Source organism: Manis javanica, chromosome 4 (assembly GCF_040802235.1).
Source record: "Manis javanica isolate MJ-LG chromosome 4, MJ_LKY, whole genome shotgun sequence".
Taxonomy (NCBI): domain Eukaryota; kingdom Metazoa; phylum Chordata; class Mammalia; order Pholidota; family Manidae; genus Manis; species Manis javanica.
This window is the reverse complement of record NC_133159.1, coordinates 139,627,852-139,649,730: the sequence shown is the minus strand read 5'-3', so window position 1 is coordinate 139,649,730 and position 21,879 is coordinate 139,627,852. Positions and strand designations below refer to the sequence as shown.

The 21,879-nt window shown below is 45.9% G+C and overlaps 1 protein-coding gene across 2 annotated transcripts in view; it reads left to right on the top strand.

The window, feature by feature from the left end:
- LYRM9 (LYR motif containing 9) overlaps positions 1-9,619 on the top strand; it is a 32,764-nt gene extending 23,145 nt beyond the window's left edge. For both annotated transcript variants that reach the window (XM_017660210.3, XM_017660201.3), the window contains exons 2-4: positions 5,383-5,526; positions 7,107-7,199; positions 8,083-9,619. In XM_017660210.3, coding sequence (XP_017515699.2) covers positions 5,401-5,526; positions 7,107-7,199; positions 8,083-8,121 — 258 coding nt within the window. In that variant the 5' untranslated portion in view covers positions 5,383-5,400 and the 3' untranslated portion in view covers positions 8,122-9,619. The remainder of the gene's footprint in view (positions 1-5,382; positions 5,527-7,106; positions 7,200-8,082) is intronic.
- Positions 9,620-21,879: the final 12,260 nt, after the last annotated feature.

The window sequence follows — 21,879 nt, the reverse complement described above, 5'->3', positions numbered from 1 at the left end:
TTTGAGGTGATTGGTCAGCAAGCATTTATGGATGAGTCCACTATGTGCTGAGCACTGTACTAGGCGTTGGGAGAACAGAGATGGAGGAATCTGACAGAGCCTGTGCCCACATGGGAGTTCGGTCTGGTGGGGACATTGAGAGGCAGCGCTCAGAGCATGGGGCTGTTTCTGCTGAGCTACGCAGATACGGGAGGCTGTGGCAACAAGTGAGGGAGGGAGTCCAGTTCTGTGTGTGGGTGAAAAGGGATAGGAGAATCGACCAAGAAGAACTTTATTGAAAGAATGTCAGGAGCTCACAGACTCAAGGAAGAAGGCTGGAGAACTGGGCAGGAATCTAGACATTTCTGGAAGGCCAGGCAGCAGGACTTTCAAGGACAGTTCAGAGCAGAAACAGGTTGATCAGAACCCATGACTGCTGGGCTGCATGTACTCATTTTCAGGCTCTTTGTAACCCTGCCCAAGAGCCTAGTCCCAGAGGTGGGGAATACTCAGTTGGCCTAGCTTGCGTCTAATGCTCTTCTTGTGCCTGCGGAGTTAGAGCCACTGATGACAGTCTCAGCAGGTCAGAATCAATGGAAGGAGTCATCCCTTAAAAAGAAATTGTGGGGTGTGGTGGAGGGAGGCTATTAGGAAGAACCGTAAGTGTCCACTACAGGATGAGGAGAAGTCCACTGGGCAGATGGGTCTCGTAGCCCAGGCAGCAACCACCACAGGCTCTGGAGCCAGACTTCCTGGGGGAACCTGGCTTATGCGCTCATAACTTTGTGACCTTTTTAACTTTGTTTTGCCTGTTTCTTTATCAGTAAAAGGAGAGCATAATGTAGAGTTATTGTGAGGATTGAAATTAGTTAATTCATGTGCATTATTTAGAATAATGCCTATTACATGCCAAGTATTCAATAAGGCAGCTGCAGTAATAATTGTAAGTGATTATTATTGTTAAAGGAACTATAGGTGGTGTGTCCATGTGCCTGGCAGGTGGAGGGGTGATAAGGGATGAATCTGGGCAGGTAAGAAGGCTTTAGGAATTGGTGTCAGCCTAAAGAATTTAAGACTATCTACTAGGTGATGAGAAAAGTGTGGAAGCATTTTCTAAAAAACTTTTTGTTATGAAAATTTTCAAAATACATAAAGTTGAAATAACAGCATAATATCCACCCTTATACCTGCTATCTAAACACAGTCTTAGCATTTTACCACATTTGTTTTAGCTTTCTTTGTCTTTTCTCTTTCTGTGTTGTCTTTTGCTGGACCATTTGAAAATAAGTTGTAGATGTGAGACCCATCACCTCAAACTACCTCCATTTGCATCTCCTAAGACTAAGGACAATCTCTCATATAACTACAACATTGTTATTATACCTAAGAAAATTAAAAATGAATAATAATTCACAATATTATGTCTTGTCCAGCTGTGGGAAGATTTTAAGTTGGGAGTTAGATAAAGCATTGTGACCACCATATGGAGGATGGCTGGAAGGAGGCTGAGGGCAGGTAAATACCCTCCCAGTAATCCAGTTAAGAGATGATGAAGCCTGAACAAGAGTAATGTGGGGTGATGGGGGCTGGTTGAGGTATCCACAGGTCTCTCACTGAGCATGGTGGCAGGGGTGCTGGGTCACTGAGGCCTTCTGGGAGGAGATGCCAGACCTCAGAGCTGAGTGCTGAAGGATCAGGAGCTATGCAAGAAGCAGATAGAGGTATTGTAGGCAGGAGTAGGAGGATTCATTCAGTGCATGGCTGATAAACATCTGTCATCGCTAATTTTATAAGTCAACCTAGCTTGGCTGTGGGGTGCCCAGATATTTGGCCAAATATTATTCTGGGTGTACCTTTGAGAGTGTTTTTGGATGAGGTTAACATTTAAATCAGGAGGCTGAGTATAGCAGATTGCCCTCCCTAGTGTGGGTGGGCCTCATCTGAGCACTTGAAGGCCTGAATAGAACAACAGACTGAATCTCCCCTAAGTATAGAGAATTCTGCTTCATTGGCCTAGCTGGGACATTAGCTCCCCCTGGTCTACAGCAGCTTCTGGCCTTCAGACTCAAACTGGGACACTGGCTCTGCAGATTTTGAACTTGCCAGTCTCAATAATCATGTGAGTCAATTCCTTATGAATCATATCCTATTGGTTCTGTCTCTCTGGAGAACCCTGACTAGATGCCAAGAATTCTGTTGTGGTGCTGAGACCATGGCAGGTGACCATGACATGACACAGGCTTGTGCTCATGGAGTGTGCTACTCAGAACTGTTTGTGTGCACTTGGCAGTGAGTGGTGGGAGAGGTGATGAGGGGACAGTAGTGCCCAGATCAGGAGGAGATCTTGGAGGCCATGGAAAAGAATATGAATTTTATTTTGTAGGCCAGTGCTTTCTAAACTGAAGTACCACATTTGTGATTTTTATCATAGCCACATTTAAACTTCATTCGTGTTTGCTTGCTGCATTTTAAACAATTTTATGCCCATTCACTTTTTAAATGGCTTAAGCCATCATTGCTGTGAAATGATGGGATTTTGTTTCATTATACAAGAAGATAAATATAAAGTCATTACAATAAAAAGACGTTGGTCCATGTACTGCTTAAAATAACTTCACATTTGTTCCATACTTTGGGAAAAGTCATGAGTGAAAGGGTGTAGGGGTGGATATTAGGGGTTTTAGGCAGGAACATGATGGCTGGGATTCTTGTATTGAGAAGACTCAGTGTGTCTTTTGAGAAAAGAATAGGTGGAAGGCTGGGAGACCTACTGGGAACTCTTGCAGTTGTCCATGTGAGCTGTGGTAAGTGTCTGAACCGAGGATGTGCAGTGGAACTAGGAGGGGACAGATTTGAGGGGGCATTCAGAGGTGGAATTTGATAGGACTAAGAGACCAGTGGCATGGGGAGTGAATGAGGAGGAGGAGGATGGTTGGCTCTGTGATGGTTTTCATTTGGTGGCCTGGAAGATGGAGGTGCCTCCACAGAGGCAGGGAGCCCAGTTGGAGAGGCCGCAGTCAAGTCCAAAAAGCAGATTGTGCAAAGCGAGTATCCTCAGGGCCACAGGGTTTGACTGGTTTTAGCAGTGCTGCTGTGAGGTTCATTGCCCCTTAAATAATAGCAAACCCACATTTTAAATTAAATTAAAACATTTTTAGTTTGACTCTTCTGAGTGGACCCACACATGCTTTCTCTGCTGGTTATTACTGAGAATGACTAAGTATTATAATTGAGCTGAAAATAATCTCCCTCCCTTACTTGCTGGGCTGGTTTCTAAGTATTGCTTGGGTTTTAAAGTAATGAAACCAAGTTGTGCTCTTTCCAAATGTTAATTTTAAAGACTGCAGATGGTAACCATCTGTTACACGACTAGCATTTTACAACATTTGATTAGCACTTTATATAGTTTGGGGAAGCCTGCCAGTGAAGTCTGCCCATCAGGTTGAGGACTTGGGTAGAGTGTCCTCTCTGGTGCCCTTTTCAGGTCTTTGCTCCCAGTTGTACGGAGATCCCCTCTGTTGGGCTGAAGTGAGGCTGGTAGACTGGCAGGCTGCTTACTCATGGCATGAGGACCTTGGGGGTCCTGCCCTGTCTGCACTCTTCCTTAGGGCTGGAACCATCAGTCGGAGCCCAGGATGGAAGTAGGATTGGGGAGGTCACGACCTGGGACACTCTTGGTTCCAAGTGACGAAACAACAGACCCAAGCTGCTTTGGCCCAAAGGGCTTAATTGGCTCCAATCCTTGAAAAGTCTAGGGGTGGGGCTGCGTTCAGGTGGACGGTTTCAGGGGTCAAAAGAATTCTTCAGACTTGGTTTTGCTCAGGGTCTCCACTCAGCCTTGTGCTGTGTGGCCTCGGTCTCTGGCTTCAGGAGGGGGCAAGATGGCTTCCTGGAGAGGAGTATGTGCTCTCAGCGCCTAGTCCAGAGCACGATGTTGCAGCGGTTCCAGTCACAACAGGGGCATTGGCATTCACTTTGATTGGACCAGCTTCCATCACGTGCTCAGCTGTGAGCCAATCCATGCCACTAGGCAGATGCAGGGCTCTGATTGGTCAGGTCTGGAGTGGCGCCCCACCGAGAGGTGTGGGCAGAGACCCGGATCACCAGCCACACATCTGGGGTTATCAGCAGAAGGGAGGACGGGTGGTGGGGTGACAACCACCTGCCCACCTCATCCATGGTCAGTGCGAGAGCCCCGAGTACCAGGAGGAATTGGTAAACTTAGCTGTGGAGACACACGTGCTGCTAACAGGAAGATAATAGGCTGGAAATGGAAGAAAGGAGTTCCAAAACCGGCTGTTTCATAAGCTTCCTTTCTTAGTTGAAGGACCTCCAATAGATTTAGTATTCAAACTCTCTTTTTTTGATGGGAAAGGGATTGTCTTTCTTCTTTCCATGTTACTTTAAAACTAAGGCCAGTCACTTAATGTTGGTTTTTTTAGCTCCTTCCTTTGTAATATAGTAAGCTCTCGCTGAGAGGGCCAATCTGTACAGAGGAGATAACAGCTTCCATTCAGGCCAGATCAACAAACAGGGCATGGAGCTCAGGGGCCTGGCAGTAGATGAATCCCCAGCAGTGTGAGAAGCACTGTCACAACTCCACAGACCAGGCACTGCAGGAGGGACAGTCAGGTAAGGCTTCCTGGAGGAAGACACTGAGCTAGACCTGGAAAGTGAATGTGAGTTCCTCACATGGAGGAGACGGGGAAGGGAGCTTGATACTAAGAGGGTGTCGTGTGCAAAGGCCCTGAGAGGTGATGTACTTGCTGGTTTGGAGGATCTGGGAGAGGTTCCTGTGACTGACTGTGGGATGACATTTGTCCAAACCTCATTCTGGCATCAGCATGGGGGAGACTGGGGAGTGACAGGCTGGAGGAAGGCAAGATGCTGTTGAGTAGTCCAGGCAGAAGCCTAGGAGATGTCTTGTTAACATGCACGTTCTGTCTACTAGGTCTGGGGTGAGACTGCATTTCTGACAAGCTCCTGGATGATGTCGATGTTGCTGGTTTAGGACCACACTTTGAGTAGCAAGGCTCAGACTTCTGGGCATTCTCCCGCCTGTTGCCTGTAGTCATCTGGTTTCTCAGTGATTGCAACATAGGGGTCTTCCTGCCTGTCTCTCTTACTCTGCCTGTCAGTAACACCTCCTCACCTACCCCTTGAGGTTGGTCTTCAGAAAGAAGATGCCAGGATGAGTCTGTGTATCTCGCCTTTGGCCAGCTGTGGGCTGAGATTCCCCACAGGACTGAATGCCCGACCTGAGCTCAGGGTCTGGGGTCCGTGGGGGTATGGTATGACCTGGCCTCTGTTTTGTATCAAGGCTGCCTCACAGAGCAGTGGAACCTTGGGGCCAGATCCAAGTACTGGCTTGATGACTTAGAAATGATGCTCTGTGTTTTGCAGGGACAGAGGGGCTTACGGATGGCCCCACTACCAGGAGCGGAGCTGGTCCAGAGGCCGCTGCAGCTCTACCGATACCTGCTGCGCTGTTGCCAGCAGCTGCCCACCAAGGGCATCCAGGAGCATTACAAGCATGCTGTCAGGCAGGTGGGAGCAGGGAAGGGGGCCAGGGGCAGGGGCAGGATGGTCTTTTCAGATGGCAGGGGTTGGGGAGGGGGGTGCTCAGTTTGGTAAAAACCACTGGAAATCCGTGCTGGACAGCCCAGCCCCTCTTCTGCTTTCTATTCAGGGAAACAGCATACCAGCTCTGTTCCTGGACTTGAATAAGGCAGCTAGCTGAATAATTAAAATAGTGTGTGATAGAATGTCACTGCAATAGGCATTCCTGCCAGTAATGCACAACCTGAATCTGATCATGAGAAACCATCAGGGAAACCCCCAAACCGAGGGGCATCTACCACATAAATGGAGGGTACTTATGAAACATAAAGACAGATGGAGGAACTGCTTGGTTAAAGAAGGCTGAAGATATGTGACAACTGAATGTAATGAGTCACCCAGCTTGGATCCTGCATCAGAAAAAAGAGTTATTAAAAAAGGACATCATTGGTATAATTCATGAAATTGGTATAATTCATGAAATTGGAATATGGGCTGGGGGTTAGATAATAGTATTATATCAGTGTCAGATTCACTGAATTCGATTACTGGTTATGGAAGAGAATGCCCTCGTCGTTAGAACACGCTGAAGTGTTCAGGGGTTGAGGGCGTAATGTCTGCAACTTTGAAGTGCTTCTAAAAAATCTAATACAAATACACATAAAGAGAGAATGATAAATTTGGCAAAATATTAACAACTGGTAATTCTGGTAGGAATTCTTTTATATTACACTTGTAGCTTTTCTGTATATTAGAAATTATTTCCAAATAAAAAACGAAAGTGACTACAAATAATGTGAGAAGCAAACAAACAAACAAACAAAAAAGGTAGAAACAGAGTGGCTATGGAAATATGGAGAAGGAAGCAGTTTGTCTGAGGGGGTCAGAGAGGACTTCCCTGAGGAGAGCATTTGAATGTTTCTAAAGAAAGATAGGGGGATGTGTGGAGTAGAGAGTGGCAGGGCAGAGGAGGTGCCAGTTCTTTTGAAGGGCCCTGGGGGCCACACCTATGAACTTGAGTCTCACACTCCTTTAGAAGGATGAACATCTGGTCGGAAGCAAACAGCAGCCCTGCAATGCTCCGCACTGGGCCTGGCTCTCCAAAGCTCCCCTCTCCACTGGCCCTCTCTGCTTGGCTGTCCAGCGGGGGCCAGGAGAAGCCCTCCTGCTCCCTGTTGCGAAGCCATGCAGAGATCTCACCCTGGTGAAAGCAGTTCCCTAGGAGGAGCGAATGAAGCAGAGCTGGAAGTTTCCCTTGGGCCACACTGCCGATTATCTTTTGCCCATCTTGATGTGGGGGTGACCCGGGAGCCATTTTGCAGCCGCTCTTCTGGTAGGAATACAGGCTGTGCACTTGAAGAGACCAAGATTGAAATGCTGGCGCCATTGCTTAGTAGAAGGTTAGGGTTTCTGATCCTCTGTTTCCTCATCTCCAAGTGGGGGGAGTCATCTTAACCCTCCACTGAGGGCCAGGAGCAATGCTGAGTGTAAAGTACCTGTAGTGTGCTTTGAAGATGCTGGTCCTATGAAGTTTGCTTCGTCATCTTTTTTTATGCTTAAATTTCCAGAGTTTCAGGGTTCATTCAGATGAAGACAATCCTGAGAGAATCCAGCAGATTATCAAAAGAGCCATTGAAGATGCCGACTGGATCATGACCAAAGTAAGTTGCTTGGGTCCCCTGCCCCACCAGCCCGCTGGGGTGTTGAAGGCCATAATCTCTATAACCACCAGGGGTCGCCCGTGCCCCACAGTTGAGAATGATCAGTGCCACTTCCCAGGCAGGTTCTCGCCTCTACCAGAATTCCAGAGTTGATGGCAGATGCCCCTCTGGTTGCATTTGTTTTCTGCAAGGTTGGGCAGGGTTTCTTTCAATCTCTTCAGGCAGATTTCTGCCTAATAATAAGCCAATGAGCTGAGATGGGATAGCAGGAAGAGGGAAGATACCAGTCTCCCTGGAAGCAGTACTGCCAAAGCTAGCAGGAGCTTTGTGATGTCTGACAGAGGAAAGCTGGCTTGGGGGGCTGTGTGCTCCCTCACCTGGGGTATTCCCACTGAAGCAGGGTTCTTGAGGAAACGTTCAAGGATCTGTTTTAGTGAAGGAAGGGAGGGAGTCAGGAATCTGGACTAATTTGCTGGTCTTTGTACTTTGGTATTAGAACAACCTGGAGAGCGAGAGCAGGCCCTACCTCCCTGTCCTTCCAGATCAGAGTCCCCAGATGTGGGGTCAGGATTTGTTTTTTAAATCAGTGACTGGACTGGATATCTTCTGAGGGTCCTCCTCTACCTGAGATCGATTTTTCTCTGAACAAGACTCAACTTAAAGGGAAGTGTGGGCATGCCACACTTTCCAGTTCTAATGTTCCAGTGTTTTTCTTACACTCCCGCTGCAACCCCATGGGCTTCCTTTTCATTAAAGAAGAAAGGGGTTTCAGCTGCCAACTAGAGATAGGATGCCTCCTGCCAGCTAAGTTCTCTGGATTTCCTGGGTCCAACCTCCCCCATTGGCTTCTTGCCCGCCTCTAATGAATCTCTCTGTCTTACAGTATAAAACCAAAACTGAGACTCCAGTGCCTAAAGAGTGAAGCCATTGAAGCTGAGAGGCCTTGCTTCTCCTGGAACTCAGCCGCAGCAGCAGTTGGGGTATAGCCATTGTCCTCGTTAGCAGGAAATCATGAGGAGGAGAAGCTGGCATTTGCTCAGACAGCTCTTCTCGCCATGTGTGTGTCCCCAGTGTCCTTTATGTTTGCTTTTCCAGCCGGTGATGATGTGAGGTTTGGGGAGAATGTTGTTTCACTTTGTTCTGAAAGTGATTCATTTATTCTGGATGTCATTCTTTGAGATCTAGAGTGGGCAGCCCCTTAGACAGCGGTCTGTACGTAGGATGGCATGGGATTTAGAACCAGACGTCTGGATTTGAATCCCTGCTTAGCGGCTTTCAAGGGTGTTGCCTTCAAGCTCAGTTTCATCCTTTGTGGAAATTAAATCCGATGACATTGAAGAGCTTAGTGAAAGATGCGACATGGTGGTATCAGCAGATGTCCCTCTGAGGAAGCCGTCTCTGCCACTCCCTCCTCTGCTCCTGTGTGCTGTGCACATCTCTCACACGCTTCAAGTCAGTTAGTTGTTTGGGGGCTTGTCCTGCCCCTGCTTGTTGCCCCAAGCCCCTGAGCCCTCTCATCACATGCTGCCCAGCAGTCTGCCAAGCAGTTGCCCTTCCTGATGCCGTCCCTCCCCGAAGCCCTGGGCCTTGCCTTCGTGGAGTTTATAACGTCCCTGGAGTGGTGAAATGCAGGCTTCATGACACAAGGAGGAATGCTGAAGCAGCTACAGCAGACACCGGCATGTTCCAGCATCTGCGAACCTGCCATCTGTCTTGTCTAGCCCTTCCCTTCCCTGCCATCATCTTGGAAGGAAGAAAGGATGGAGGAAAGGGGGAAGCGAGCACTCATGTGGGTTTTGGTGAAACTGAACTCACTGGAGAGTGACAGACCTGAGTCGCATCCCAATTGTATTCTGGTTCCTCTTCGTAACTTACCTACTTCAGCCTCGGCTTCTATCCAATGAGGTAATGACTATACTTACCTCACAGGGCTGGAGTGAGATGTCCTGAGCTCTCATGCATGCCAAGTGCACCACCCAGATCCTGGCCTGGTTGCTGGCTGCTTGGCCGTTGCCAGTTACCACTCTTAGGGCACCTGCTTTGCAGATGGGGAGAAGGAAGTGCAGAGAAGCTGAGTCCCATTTTAAGGTCACAAAGCTGCTAAACCAGGTGTGTCTGAATCTATCAAACATCACAGATTTGGGAGGGAAAGGAGAGCAGCATAGAAGGAGGGAAGAAAGAGAGGGAGGGAGGCAGGCAGAAGAAAAGAAGAAAGGAAGGCGAGAGAGTGGCAGGGAAGGATCAGGGCAACTGGCCTGAGTGGGTGGAGCAGCCAAAAGATAGAGAAGGTACCCCTGAGTGTCCCCCAAGGACATGTGTTTGTGACCTTGCGATTCTGTGACTTAAAGTGACTCAGATACATCTATATGCGCTCAACTGATCATCAGATAATGAAGTAAATGTATCAGTTTGTGAAAGCACCAGTGTCTTCTTGATGCTCATTCATTCCCCAAACACATGTTCCTGTCATCCTAGGTGCTGAGGACTCAGAAACAGGCAGACATAAGGCCGCCGGGAAGGGCTAGTTCTTCAGAGGAGGTGATCAGTCACTGGTCCTACTGCTAGACAACAGTTGATGAGGTCAGATTTGCCCTACCAGGGTGGGGCACAATGAGGGGGTTCGGGCCAGTCCCACAGCTGAACCAAGCCCCCTCCCACTGCTGCCGTTCAGGCTGTCTGAATCGGGAGCCCCGTCCTCAGTCAGCCGGAGTGTGTCTTGTTCACAGGAGTGGGGGTGGTTGTGCCCCAGGCCTTTCACCAGCAGGAGAGGTATGAGCAAAGGCTGCCCAGGAAGAGAGTTAGTGTCCCTCCCCCTGGACTGGCTGCTGAGGGTGGGAGAGTGGTGTTTCATGACCTTCAGTTCACTAGTTGGTGCTTAAGCCAGTTGTGCTCACTAACCAGGTGGCAGACAATGGGTGCCCAGCTCCCGGGAGCTCTGGCCCCTGCGTGAATCGACGCGGGGGCCATGTTGGCTGCTGGCCACCTGCCTGTGCATCACAGTAGTGAGCATGGTCATCCGAGGGCACACACTTGGGAAGTGCGGATGTAGCAAACGAGGTAGGGGTGGCAGGATAAACACAGCAAGGCTGGAAGGCAGGCGTGGGTGCAAGTGGGGGATACTTGGAAGCCTGGGAGGGTCTCTCCTGCCCCCAGAGTCAAAACCACTTTCCTAATAATATGAAGACTTCGTCTTTTCCATTCTCTGGCCATTGGTACCAGGATGGTGAAACTGCTGGTACTAAGCATGAATTAAGATCATGAATTCCAGGTTACTTAGGAATGTCTTTGATGAAGCAGCAAAAATTATTAATTTTATTAAGTCTCGACCCTTGAGTACACCTGAAACGTAGTCTGTGTGGTGAGGTGGAAAGCACGCATCGTGTGTTCTGCATATGTAAGCATGACAGTTGTCTGTAGGAAAAGCGCTTATGCCCAGTATTTGAGATGTGAGCTGAATTACCTTCTTTATTCTTAGAACACCATTTTTTGTTGGAATAATGACTGACAGACCGGTTGCTCATACTTCCTTATTTGGCAGACATCTTGAAAGTAAATGAAGTGAGCCTGCACTTCAAAGAAAACAACTGACAGGATTTCTTGCCAATGACCAAAAATTAAGCCTTCTGTCACTGGCCAATGGGTTTTAATGTAACAGTATATAAAAAGTTCATTGATACGGCTTCAGTTTCCACGTTACAACTGATTTTTAAGGAACTACCACTTGTTGAGTTTTGGTGTGGAATCAAGAAAAAAATCTGAAAAAGTTATAAAAAAAATACCTCCATATTCCAAATAATATGCATAGGAGCTACATTTATTGAGTGCTAGCTGTGTACCAGGCTCTAGCTAAGCAAGTTACTTGTGGTATTTTGCTGGATTCTCACAACTACACTGGGAGACAGCTATTGCTTTTATCTCCATGATACAAATGAGAAAACAGGCTTAGCGAGTTAAGTAATTTTCCCAACGTCCAATAGCTATTAGCCCACCTACTAACAATTTCATACCTCTTTTTTGGGGTTGTGGTGGCCAAAGATGAGTCATGAAGATCCTCAAGGCTTTCTAGGAAGCGTGGAGAAAAGTTGAAACACATGGTTGGCCCTGAAATGAGATGCTGAAGCAACGAAAGGGGCAAAAGCTGCCTGGGGAGAAGCTGGAGGCTTGTCTTTCCGTGTTCCTCTTACCTGTTGCTGGGTAAGAGTTACCTCACAACCTGGTGGCTCAGAACAGCAATGATTTATTATTTCTCATTGTTCTGTCAGTCAGGACTTCAGGCAAGGCCCGGCTGGGTGGTTCTTCAGTTCCATGTAGTGACAGCTGCATTCAGATGGTGGCTGTGCTGAGCTGGAAGGTTCAGGAAGGCTGCACTCACATGTCTGCTACCATGGTCTTCCTCTGTGTGGCCCTCTCTCTCTCCGTATGGTCTGTCATTCAGAAGTTGAATGCAAATTTCTTTGCACTGTGGTGGCTGGCTTCCTCTGAGACCAGGAAAGCCTTACCTTTTTCATGTCCCTTTAAAAACTAGGACTGGAGTGGTACTTCTGCCTCATTCTGTTGGTCAAAACAAGTCACAGGGCTAGCCCAGATTCAAGGAAGGATAGACTCTACATCTTGGTGGACGAAGTGGTACACACATACAATGAGGAGGTATGGAAGGTGGCCACCTTTGGCAGACCGCCCACCACACCCAGTGAGTTGGGAACTTAAATTTGGGGAGAGAGAAACAGGATGTTTTAAGTCTATCTTTAGGCACTGGCTGAAGGAGGGACAATTTTGGCAAGGTGCAACACTAAAAATGCTGTCCCTACTCAACTCCAAGAGAAGCTATTCTCATCAGTCTTAGAATCCAGGACTGAGAGAAAGTGAAAATTGAAGAAAAGGCTTAATAATAAGGGTGCAATATGACATCACAGGAGCAAGGCCACCTTGTTCAGGATTATGATAAAGGAATTATAACTGGTCAGAAGACAGAACAAGTGTTGGCAAGATGTGGAGAATATGGAGGTTCCTTAACATTGAAAATAGACCAACCATGTGACCTAGCAATCCACTTCTGGGTGTGCATGAAAAGGAACTGAAATCAGAATTTGAAGAGATACCTGTGTTCCCATGGTCACAGCAGCATTTTTCACAATAGTCAAGGCATGGAAACAACCTGAGTGTCTGTCAGAGGATAAATAAGGAAGATGCAGTATACACATGCAGTGGAATGTTACTCGGCCATGAGAAAGAAGGAAAGCTGCCACTTGTGACAGCATGGAAGGACCTTGAGGGCATTATGATGCTAAATAAAATCAGACAGAAAAGGTCAAAAGAGATAACAAATACTGTATGTTATCACTTACCTGAGGATTCTAAAGAAGCTAAATTCATAGAAATAGTAGAGTGGTGGTTACCAGGGGCTGGGTGGTGGGGCAAGAGGGGACATGTTGGACAAAGGGTATGAACTTCCAATTATAAGGTGAATATGTTCTGGGCACCTAATGAATGTATGGCATACTGATTATAGCTAATAGCACTGTATTGTATACTTGAAAGTTGCTGAGAGAAAATCTTACTGTCTCAAAAAAGGGTAATTTTGTGAGTTGATGTAGGTGTTAGCTAATGCTATGAAGGTAATCATATTGCAATATAAGTGTATCGAGTCAACACACTGTACACACACAAAGTCATATGTCAGTATGTATCAATGAATCTGGAAAAAAAATCTTCCGGTGAGGAGAGTGCCTTCTTTGAGCAAGGGCCATAGAATCCTGTCAGGAGGAGACACGTAGCTGTAGGAGTAAATGGGCCGACATCAGTGAAATCAAGGGGAGCAGTGTGTACCACCAGTGAAGAACCCCAGGGACATGGCTGGCTGTCTTCATGGGGAGCAGGAGTCGGCGTCAGCAGCTGAGGTTGCAGCCGGCCAGCGAAGGAACAGAGAGGCTTAGGAGCTGTCCTGGAGGACACCGTGTGACAGCCCAGAGCCCTGCTGGGGCAGGGGGAACGTGTGCAGCTGGACACCAGTGATGGCTGCCTGTGGCCCTCCCTCAATTACTGTGCCCCAAAGACCGAAAGCAGTGCCTGGGTGGTGAGCACACAGTCAGGGTTGAATAGAGAGAATCTCCAAGGTGTTTTTTTAGGACTTGTGACTTTGAGACCTGACTTGCCTGCCAGCCTTTGGGACCAGATGGGAACTGGATTTCAGGAGCCATTGGTGCATCAATATGAGAAGAGGCATTGGAGGACTTGGTTCTCCTACACCAGCCTCATCATTATTCCCCATCTTCTCATTATTCTGCCATCTCCTTTGATTAGGAAACCTCTTAGAAGGTACAGAGGTCTCCGCCAGCTCAGAGAACCTTACATTGTGGGGTTTGAATATGTGACACTCAATTTTTTATTTTCCCATCGCTATTATAATGAATTTACCCTGACGTGGCCCTTGCTGAGAAGAATCTGGCTATATGCGGCCAAACCACATCCTCTGCAACTTAACAGTGGCCCTGCAAGACCTTCTGATCCAGGTCTCCTGTCTTGGGGGTCCCTCCCTCCTCCCACTCTGTTTCAGCCACACCATGTCACCTGTCCACATGGGCCCAGTGCCTTGGGCTCCAGTTGCAGCCTTTGCTCATGTTGTTCCCTTCCCTTTGGTCCATCTCCAAACACCTCACACCTCTCTCAAGGCTCCTTTACAAAGCCTTTCTTGACCTTTATGCACAGGTAACCTTGTTCTCAGGAATTCTACCATCTCTAGAACATATCTTGCCGTTACTCAATATTCATTCTTTCTACATATGTTTAGTGGGCACTTGATATGGAGCTAGGTGCTTGGTATATGTTATCTTGAATTCTGGCAGCAACCATGTGAGGAGGCATTGTTTCCATTTACTGATGAGAACACAGGGGCTCAAAGAAGTGAAGGACTGATCCAGGCACTCACAGACATCAATGGTAGAGTCAGGATTGACGGTGGGTCTTCAGAATTCAGTCAAGTTTTGTTGGCTCAAATTAGATTACTCAGCCAGCTGGTGGCTGCTACAGGTGGCGGCGGCTGCGCATTCTCACTAGTCCTGTCAGGAGGGGCTTGCGTTAACAGTCTGGTGGGAAAGGGAACAGCTACGCGGTGGTCTGAAGCTGCGCTTGGGCAACAATTATCCTGCGTTTTATGGACGGATGTTTATATAAGGTTTGATGGAGATGACGGGAGACTGAAACCCACTCCATCAAACCCATTCTGAAGGAGGGACAATTTTGGCAAGGTGCAACACTAAAAATGCTGTCCCTACTCAGCTCCAAGAGAAGCTATTCTCATCAGTCTTAGAATCCAGGACTGAGAGAAAGTGAAAATTGAAGAAAAGGCTTAATAATAAGGGTGCAATATGACATCACAGGAGCAAGGCCACCTTGTTCAGGATTATGATAAAGGAATTATAACTGGTCAGAAGACAGAACAGTTTGAATGGTTTGATGGAGATGACGGGAGACTGAAACCCACATATCCACACAACCATTGTGCGTGGAGTTCAAGGACAATTAGGGGATAGAGGGCTAAATCGGAAGCTGAAGGCAGAAATACAATTAGTAGGATAGAAGTTATGTGTCTGTATCAGGATGATCAATCACCCCACTTCATCATCCACACTGAGTTAGACCCAAGAGGGCATTTCCTAGAGAGTAGATGATGCCATCCATTCACTAGAGGAATCTCCAATCCAAAAGGAATGTGTGAAAGAAAAAATTGGAGGGTATTAACAATAAACAGCCAGTAGAGAAGCTCTCATTAAACAGCATTCCCATGCTCTTGAGAAGGGAGCAGGAAGTATTATCTTCTTTTTTCTAAGAACAGGAAAAAAAATTAACTGGAAGAACAAGAAACAATCGCTGTTATTTTTTTAAATTAAGGTATAATTGATATACAATCTTATGAAAGCTTCCCATGAGCAACATTGTGGTTTCAACATTCACCCATATTATCAAGCCCCCCACACCCCATTACAGTCACTGTCCATCAGCGTAAGATGCAATAGAGTCACTACTTGTCTTCTCTGTGTTGTACTGCCTTCCCTGTGACCTACCTATATTGTGATTGCTGATTATAGTGCCCCTTAAACCCCTTCTCCCTCCCTCCATATCCACTCTCCCCAACCCTTTCCCTTTGGTAACTGCTAGTCTGTTCTTGGAGTCTGCAAGTCTGCTACTGTTTTGTTCCTTCAGTTTTGCTTTGTTGTTATACTCCACAAATAAGTGAAATCATTTGGTACTTGTCTTTCTTTGCTTGGCTTATTTCACTGAGCATAATACCCTCTAGCTCCATCCATGTTGTTGCAAATTGTAGGATTTGTTTTCTCTTACAGCTGAAAAATATTCCATTGTGTATATGTACCACCTCTTCTTTATCCATTCATCTACTGATGGACACTTAGGTTGCTTCCATATCTTGGCTATTGTAAATAGTGCTGCGATAAACATAGGGGTACATATGTCTTTGTGAATCAGGGATCTTGTTATCTTTGGGTAAATTCCTAGGAGTGGAATTCCTGGGTCAAATGGTATTTCTATTTTTAGCTTTTTGAGGAACCTCTATATTACTTTCCACATGGTTGAACTAATTTTCATTCCCACCAGCAGTGTAGGAGGGTTCCCCTTTCTCCACATTCTCGCCAGCATTTGTTGTTCTTGTCTTTTGGATGTTGGCCATCCTAACTGGTGTGAGGTGATATTTCATTGTGGTTTTAATTTACATTTGCCTGGTGAACAATCGCTGTTATTAACAATAAAATCATGACACCTGAATGTAAAATTTTAACTTTTTCAAAGACCTTATTTAGCTCTCACCTCCATTAAGTGAGATATCAGGAGAGCCTCTTACCCTTAATCCACAGTGGGGAAAAAGCTCTCAGTGATGAAAACTAGTGGGAAGGTCAGGACCCAATGGATCTTGGGAGGCAAATCGTCTCCACATTGAAATTACAAGCATTGAAATTACTCAGTGAGCTCTCATGGGCAGAGCAAGAGATTGGGAAGATCCTTGGTGACTGGAACCTGGGACCCCAGTAGACAGAAACCATCACAGTGAGAAAGCAGGTGAAGCAGGTGAGTGGTTAATCCCCTTACTTTCCTTGTGGTTTTTCAGATTTGTTTGGATTGGCAAAGACATTCTCGGCAGTCCTCAAATGACATCACCAAAGTGCCGGTGATATCCTTGTGCACAGCACAAAGCTGGCCAGTCAGGGAGGAGTAACTTGCTTGTTGACATTTGATCCCTGGTACCTGTGACCCTCAGCTCTTCCTTCCAGCTTTAATTAATACCTTCAGGTTAGCAGTAGTTATAGATGTTGTTACACAAAGAAGCATTGATTCTATTATATGTTTCTCTAATCTTCATCCTCTTATTATTGATTGGATTCTAGGATATGGTTTTAATTAGGCATGGCAAATAGAGTAAATAAATAATAGCATATTAAGCTGTAAGGTCATTGCTTTCACTGGCGTCAATGCCATCATCATTTTCCAGTCCATCTTGACTCAGCTCAATGCCATTCAGTATGTTTTGAGTTCGTACTCATTCTAAGTATCATGTTAGTCATTGAGGATATAGCAGTGCATCTTTACACATGGCCTCCATTCTCATGAGGCTTACAGTCTAGTGGGAAGGCACACATTAAAGAAGTAATTGCATGCCTTCAGCATAATTGCCAAAGGATGCTTTGGATAGTGGAGTGGGAAGACCCAAACTAATTTTGATGAATGGGGTGGGGAATGGATACAGGGAAGGTCTTGCAAGGAAAGTAAGATTCCAGCTGAGAACTGAAGGATAAATTTTTATTTGGGTGGGGGTTTGTAGGAGATGAAGGGGACAGGAAATAGCATTTCAATGGAGAATACAGCAAGGCAAAGGTCTAGAGAGCTTGGCATTTTTGTGCACTTAAAGGAAATGCAGGTGTTTCTGAGCACAAGGAGGGAAGTGTTAGATGACCTAGGAGAGCCCAGAGTCAGGCTATGGTTACTTTGTACCAAGGTGTTGGGGAAGCTGGACTAAGTGTTTGGGATGTGTTATACTGTGCTTGCTATGTGCCAGTCATTGTTCTCAGCATCTTACAAACATATTAACATAGAGACCCATTACAATCCACCCCTGTTTTCTGGTACCAGGAGGCAAGATCAAGCCAAAGTCTATGAGGGAAAGCCAAGAGTCAGGGCTGGGGAGGCCAGACAATGGAAACCCTGTCAAGTGGTTTGGAGCCAAGTTCCCAGGGGCTGGCGGAGATGCGCCAGAAGGAGGGCAGGCACAGACAGCTTTGGGATTTCGCATCTCAGCTTAAATGGCAGAAAGTGCATCACACCCAGAACCTGGGGTGCCAGGCTGGTCCATCTCCTGCCTCTGGTGTGAACTTCAGGAAGTAATGGAAGTGGCCTAGATGGTCCTGTACAGGCATGTGGACAATGGAATGGGAATGCTGGGCCAAGACCTGGATGAGTAAGAATATGTCTATGTCGTGATCAAAGTCTGACTTTTAACTAGTACCAACAGTGACTGGCTGGTCATCAGTCAGTTGAAAATGTGGGTGATGTCTACATGTACCTCTCAGTAGTGTGGAGCAGGGAATGGGTTCAGGGGCAGGTATCTGTCATACCATGTGTGGTATAATGAAAAGCTCCCTGGCCCCTCGTCTGAAAGGTTGGCCTCTACTGCTAGCTTTGCTGTCTTCTAGCCATGTAAGCTGGTGCACGCCACTTGCCTTGCTCAAGTCTCAGTTTTCTCTTCTATAGAATGGGCTTTATGAAATTGTTGTGAGGATAAAATGAGATCATATGTGTGACAGCACCTTTCAAATGGTAACACATCACTTTATCAGAGGAGACTGGATGCTGAGGACCCTGGCTGTGATCCAAACCAACATGCAACTGGCATGTCCAGAATGCCAACCTCATAGTTTGGTGTAATTTGGAAAATGTAGTTGGCAGTTAATCCACATGTGCTAATGGGGCATTCTTTTCCCAGTAGAGGGGCTCACAGAATGCAAATGAGGGTCTGATGTTTGCATGCAGTGGACTCCTAGCAGAGTCCTGTGGTTGTGTGGCAGGCTCACAGCAGAGTTGACGACCGTGACACTTGCTGCTTCTGGGTCCCACTGTCCTTTCCCTCTTTCTCTCATAACACACCCACTTGACTTGGTAGCAATCAGCTATTCTCCCCCAGATGATTATTACTAAGTCCCAGACTATGTAGAATTATAAGAGGGATAGAGCCACACGGCCTGGAATAGTCAGAGAAAGCCTGAAGTAGACCCAGGAACTTGAGCAAAGCCTTGAAGGATAAACAGAATTGGTACAGTCAGGGGGAGGGAAAGGATTTTCAAATGGAAGGATCAGTAAGAGCAAAGGCTCAGAGGCATAAATAAATCCGGGCCTATGATGAGACTCAGACTAGATGTCAGGGTGTTTGCAGGAGATGGTGAGAGATAATCAACAATCAAATTAACCACAATGCCCTGAGTCTGGATTATATGTCTGGCACCTTGCCAACCAATTTATTGCTAGCCTCTCTTTTCTTGGCTACCCATTTTATGATCCAATAGTCATCACATCATTGTCAAAAAGTTCGTTCTTATGTCTAACCCACGTCTACACTGCAAATGTGAGTTTGTTTTCCCTGAGTTTTGTCTTCAGAAGAGGCACAATACACAGTTTATGAGAAGTCCCAGCATGGAAAATATGCTGGTCTTACCTCCAGATGTCCCCGTGGAAAGCTTCTGGCATCTACAGTCGCCCAAGTAATGTGAGTGGCTGGATCCTGCCTCCAGGCAGGGGCTTCACTGCTCTGGGGCTCCTGGGCATTTCCTCCTTGGCTTCCTGACTCGTGAAATTGACTTGAGAATCCCATTTAGCTCATGTTAGAAGAAAGAAATTATTTATTCCCTTTGTCTTTGGAATAGAAATAATTTACAGATGCCAAGCAGTGTATTGAGACATAACATTTAAAAGGAAAACAGCCCAGGTTTTTCAAGGTAGTTTATTTCTGACTTTAAAAATGGATACTTCTGATTATATAAAAACTGTTCCCAAAGCAAGAGAATGGGCTTTGGCATCAGAGAGACCTGGCTCGTATCCTGACCTGGGCACTTGCTAGTTGTGATTTTTAACTTAGGCAAGTTATACTTTTCTGTCCCTCAGTTTCCCCATCTGTAGAATGGGGTAGGGCAACTCCAAAGGTTGCAGTAGAAATCGTTGCATTATAGCACAAATGGTGACCATGAGTTGAAGATCTCCCCCTGTTGCCCCCCAGCCTTTTCTCATTCTTTTCTGTTGCCCCTTTTGGTTATTTGTCCCCTCCCTGATCCAAGCCTTGGGCCTGCCAGAGAGACTCCCGGGCGGGGCTCACAGAGGCTTTCCTCCCTTAGCCCTGGAGCCTGCCTCCCCGCCCAGACAAACAGGGAACACCCTATGGTGGGCCTCTGGTCTTCATTTCATCCCCTTAGCAAGCAGGGGTGATGAAATCTGTGCTGTCAGCTATTCTTATTATTGGAATTTAATCCGAACTCATGGACTGACTCTTCAGGTTGTTGCAGTTGGGGAGCGCATGGCACTCAGGCCTTACCCACTTTGTGCTGTTTTTCCCAATATTGCAAATACTTTCAAATGCTTATTTTTGTCCAGGAAAGCACCGAGTATCAGACTTTTTAATAAGAGTTGCCTATTACTAAACAGGAAAGTGATTGCATCTCTGGAGGTCAGTTGCCACCTCAGAGACGAGTGGTGCAGCTTTTCAGCAAGGAGCCTAATTAAACAAGCTTGGGGAAAGCTCCCAAACAGATGTGTCTCTGTGGGCCATGGGATATGCCCCGTTTCCGGCTGAAAGACGGAGGCCCTCTGCTGGGAACAATGCCTACTGAATGTAATATGTATTTTCATCCCACCTCCCTTTCCAAGGCTCCGAGGCTCTGCTGTTGGTGGGTTCCCTTTGGGCAACTGTGCCAGGAGTTAGGGAGTCGGGCAGGGGCCAGGACTCCCTAACTCCTTTCCCTCTAAATAGCGGAGGGGTATACTGGCTGGAAGCTATTTGTTTAACAATTTAATTTTCCAATTCATTTGTTCATTTAATCAGTGAATAGTTATTATGTAAATTTATTTAGTTACAGAATAGGTGTACGTACATGGGCCAAAATTCAGAAGGTACAGTGTAAGTCTCCTTCCAAACCACTCCCCAACTCCAGGTTCTCTCTCAGAGGCAAGCAACGTTTTCAGTTTCTTATATCTCTTCCAGGTATCTCATATATATATGCCTTTCAGAGATATGCTATGCAGAGAAAAGCTATACATGGTTTTTTGGTGTGTTTTTTTACGCACATAAATGTTAATCATTTATAAACTGTTCTGAACCTTAATTTTTTAAAACTTAATAATGTATCTTGGAATTCTTTTTTTTAAATGCATGAAAGTCTTCATTATTCTCTTTTCATGGTTCATTTCAGTCCACTGTGTGGAGGCATCACAATTTTTTCAGTTATCTCCTATTGAGAGACGTCTGGTTTGTTTCCATTCTTCTGCTATTGTAAATAACACTGCAGTGAATAACCTTGTGCAAATGTCATTTCGTGCATGGGTAAGTCTATCTGTAGGATAAATTCCTAGAAGGAAATTGCTGGATGAAAAGGTATATATATATATATATATATATATATATATATATATATATATATGCTTGCAATTTTGAATAATGTGAAATTGCCCTACATAGAAGTTAGATGAATTTATACTCCCACCAGCGATGTGTTAAGAATGTTTTCAACATGGTGTGTTTTATTGAGTGTTTATTATGTTCCATGTACATTGGGTGCTTAAAAAGGTAGAACCAACCTTCAAAGGCTTCCCTTTGCTCTTAAGGTAAAGAACAGCTGCCTACTGGCCCGCACCACCCTGCATGACCCCCAACTTCATTGCCTTCCTCTCTCCTTGCCTGACTCGCTACTGTCAGGCACACAGCCTTTCTTTAGCTCCTCAAACATGCCAAGCTCCTTACCCCACAGGGTCTTTGTACATGAAGCGCCAGATGCTCAGAAGGCCCTTTCTCCCCTCTCCTCTCCTAGTTAACCACTTTCGATCCTTAGCTCTTAGCTCAGTCACCATTCCCTCTTGGCTAATTCCCTGTGAAGAGGTCTTAAGCTTCCCGGCACCACGTACTTCTCCTTTGAGGCCAGAAGCTATTCTCCATTTCCTACATGAGACTATTTAGAGAATGTTGGTCTTGCCTGCTGATCCGTGAGCTCCATCAAGATAGCACTGTGCCTGGTGCCTACCAGGCACTCAGTAAATATTTCTTGTAAAAATTCAAAGATAGGATTCTTACCCTGGTAGTGTCATATTTCTTCAGTAGCAAACTGCTTTCAATATATAAGAAATGAAATCAGAACAAATTACTTAAGTATCAGGTAGAATTTTTTTCTATTAAAGTATCATTGATATACAATCTTACGAAGGTTTCACATGAACAACATTGTGGTTTCAATAGGTAGGTATTTTTAAGATTAAAATGTATATGTTAAAACACTTGCACTCAATTTATCCTACTGTCCTATTTAGGAGGTTATAAGAATTCCAGGATAATTTAAGATTGAAAAAAAAAAAGAATTGACAGTGAAAATAGTATTTCATCTTGAGACCACAGGCAAAAAACAAAACCATGAAGATTGTGGTT